The 3,539-nt window shown below is 19.6% G+C and overlaps 1 protein-coding gene across 1 annotated transcript; it reads left to right on the plus strand. All coding sequences in view use genetic code 6, as the record gives it.

The window, feature by feature from the left end:
- Window positions 1-2,063: 2,063 nt before the first annotated feature.
- On the plus strand, window positions 2,064-3,365 carry TTHERM_002653415 (hypothetical protein; the record flags this gene model as incomplete). Its single annotated transcript, XM_012800748.1, has 5 exons — window positions 2,064-2,184; window positions 2,247-2,438; window positions 2,494-2,701; window positions 2,768-3,031; window positions 3,085-3,365. Coding segments are annotated over 5 exons (1,066 nt in total), but the record flags the coding sequence as incomplete, so codon positions are not given.
- Window positions 3,366-3,539: the final 174 nt, after the last annotated feature.

A 3,539-nucleotide genomic window follows, 5' to 3' on the forward strand; every position in this document is an offset into this window, starting at 1 on the left:
TAATTAAGATTAATAGTATCGAATTGCAAGAATCTTAATTGAATTAAATAAAATAAGATTAGGAAATGCTTAAATAAATATCTTCTTAATAATAAAAAAGTAAATTTTTGCTTTTATTTTATCAATAAATTTTAATTATATTTTACTAAAAAATAGATTAATTGCATTTTTTTGAAATATTCTTTCATAATACAAGCAAAAAATGAGTTTAAATTAAACTAATTAAAAATAGTTTTAAAATCAAAATAAAATTAAGGAGTAATCCTTACTATTATCATTTTTGTATAACAAAAATATATTTATAAATCATAATTTAAATTGTAAAAAAATCAATTTAATATTAAATATGTAATCTTACTTGGTGTTTATGATCAATAACTAAACGGCTCCAGATTATTTTCAATTAAGTTAATAAATAAAATTTAATTTTCTTGAGTTTTGACTTTTATATTTTTAATTTTTGTCTTTATTTTTTTATAGCATAAAAAATAAACCATAAAAGCTGAAAATTTTTATTATTAATAAATTAAGTTTTTTAAATTTCGAAATTTTGACAGTAATTTTCGAAAAGTATTTTGAATAATTAATATTTTTTAAAAAAAAATGATTTTACACATAATATTATTAAACAAAAATAAATTATAAAAATAATATTTAGTATTTTCAATTACAAATTTAAACTAAAAAAAAATACTGATTTAATTAATCTAACTAGTTCATATCAAATCAATCAATTAAATATTATTGTCCCCTTCAACATTTTTAAGACTACTAAGAATTGCTACATTTTTAATAGATTAATATATATAATATAAATAAAACTAAATAATTTTATTAATTTTTAAAATTCTTATAAGTTACTGTTACTACCTACCTAATTAAAGATTAAAAATACTTAATATGTAAGTTTTTTTACTTTTAAAATTAAAATAATTAAGAATTTTTTGAGCTTTATTTAGCTCAACAAAAATTTAAATTCTAAACAGCTTTAAATATATTTCCATATTTACTTCATGTAAATTTTATTTTTAAAATCAAAATTTATTAAGCAAAATTATTTTTTAAAATTTAATGGTAAATTAATTTACTTGCTTGATACTAAGTAAACAAAATATTAGAATGATCAAAAGTAAATAGATAAATTAATGTGAATAAACTAATGAAAGTAATTTAAAAGAGTTTGTAATTAAAATTAAACTTTACATCTTCTCACTTATTTTCAATTCTATGGTAATTAACCAATCGATAATGGTAGTTGATTAGTGTTTCAGAAAAAGGTGGTAAAAAAAAGAATTTTCATATAAATAGTAATTAAGATAATTAGTTATTGAAAATGTTAAGGCATTTGAGAATGTGTAGCTTATTTTTAAGAATTTCTTCAGTCAAAGTAATAAAGAAAAAAAGAGAGTGGAATATTTAATTGATCTAATATTAAATAAAATTGTGATAAAAAATATTACTTAGATTACAATAAACAAAATTATAAAATAATGAAAATTTGGAATTTAATATGTGTTCAAATTTTAGATTTAGTAATTTACTTCTAATTTCCTTTTAATAAACCCGAATTAAATAAACAATGGATATTTGAAAAACAAACAAAAAAATAAATAAATATAGAGATAAATACTATTTTTTCATATTGATCTTTTGAATAAATATTAATCTGTTTTTTATCACGAAATTGATTCACTAAAATCTTTAATTTACTGATTTACTGAGTCAATCAATCAATTAATTAATTGAATAATATATTAGTTAGATTGATATATTATTAGCAATTAAATAAGATAGATGAAAACAAGAAAGAGCAAAAATATGTTTTTAAATGAAAAATAAAAAAGACTTCTATAATTTTTCATGCCTTATACTGCAATAGTCATAATAATATATCTATTGATGGGGATTATGATAGTGTTTTATTACCAACAAAATGTGTATTTTATTATTAAATATTATAAATAAACATGCTTTGGATAATTAATTCTACTTAATGTCTTATAAAAAGTAAAAACCAGCTATAAGATGTTATTTTATTGAGATATAATCAGTATCTTGATTTCATGAGTATCTCAGAAAAAATGCTTATAACTTTTTCGTTTCAAAAAATATCATCTTACTCTCAGACTTTTGGAATACTTAACAAGCATTTATTAAGTGATGACATTAAATTTAATGATGTAGGTATAATAAAAATATTGTATTCTAAATAACTAAAATGATGTTTGTTTTAAATATATCTACAGTTGCATGGGATGATAAAAGCTTAGAAAGATTCTCATAAAATCAGAATAAACCTAATTTTTTACTATAAAATTAATATTAACTCAAAGATTATTGCTAACCTATTGAACTTTGTTAATAAAACTAGACATGTATTAATAGCTTTAACAACTATCTATTATAGTAAAATTACATGGATGACAACATTTAATATAGTAAACTTCTTTTTTTCTTTAATTATAAACTTATTTTTTTTGTTAACTTCTCAAGAAAAAGCACAATTTGCAAGCTGGTCGAGCTCGATGTATATAGATTGGGGTGATCTTGCATCAGCATAAAAAGAATATTTAATTAAAATGAATTTACAATAAACATTTTGGTAATCTTATGTAATAAATTAAAAGTATGATTTTATTTAATCTGTAAGGATATACACTGCAAGACAATCAGATGGATTATATTATCAAATACTTTCAGAGTAAATTATATTATTTTTAGCAAAATTATTTGTTATAAGAATTTTATTTTATAAATGCAAATTAAGGAATTACTTATTGGTATTTAGTCTATCTTAAAATACTTATTACGGAGGACCTTTTGCTTGTGTGAAGCGTAACGGACGCTATCCTGAATATGCTTTCACAAGTACTGATTAGTTCTATGGATTTCTATATTAAAATTAAAATCTTAAAATTTGTGGAAACAGCACATCTCCTTGCTCTTGTCCTTACTTTAATTAAAAAAGACTTTTACCTCTTGATTGGAGATGCAGACCTTGGTATTAGGAAGCGAATGATACTTTCTATATGTAAAAAATTAAAACTTTATGATTCAATATAATTTTTTAAAAATAATAAAAAGTTAATTTTCTTAGCCATACATTGACTTTGGAATGAAAACAGTAGCATCTACTTCAACATTTAAAATAGTTAAATCATAGAAAAATACTTATTCAATACAAGATGAACTAAATTATTAGTAAGATGCTGTTTAGGCGATGGATTTAAACCTATAAAACATCTAAACTAGATTTTTGTAAAATTTCGAAGATGACGAATATTCTTATTTAGTATCAACTAATCCAAGCAAAAATTCAACAGATTACACTCCGTTAATTATGGCTCATCCTAGTATGAATATTAGTAAAATATAAAAATTTTTATTACAAAGACTAAATATTTAATTTAATAATAATCATTTTTGATATTAGTCAACTCAAATTAATTAATTTTAGCTTTAATAATATTTAATTTTTGTTTATTTCCTATTATTTAAATTAAATTAATTTAATTCATTCTAGAATTTTATGAGAAATT

Source organism: Tetrahymena thermophila (genome assembly GCF_000189635.1).
Source record: "Tetrahymena thermophila SB210 genomic scaffold scf_8253983, whole genome shotgun sequence".
Classification (NCBI taxonomy): Eukaryota; Ciliophora; class Oligohymenophorea; order Hymenostomatida; family Tetrahymenidae; genus Tetrahymena; species Tetrahymena thermophila.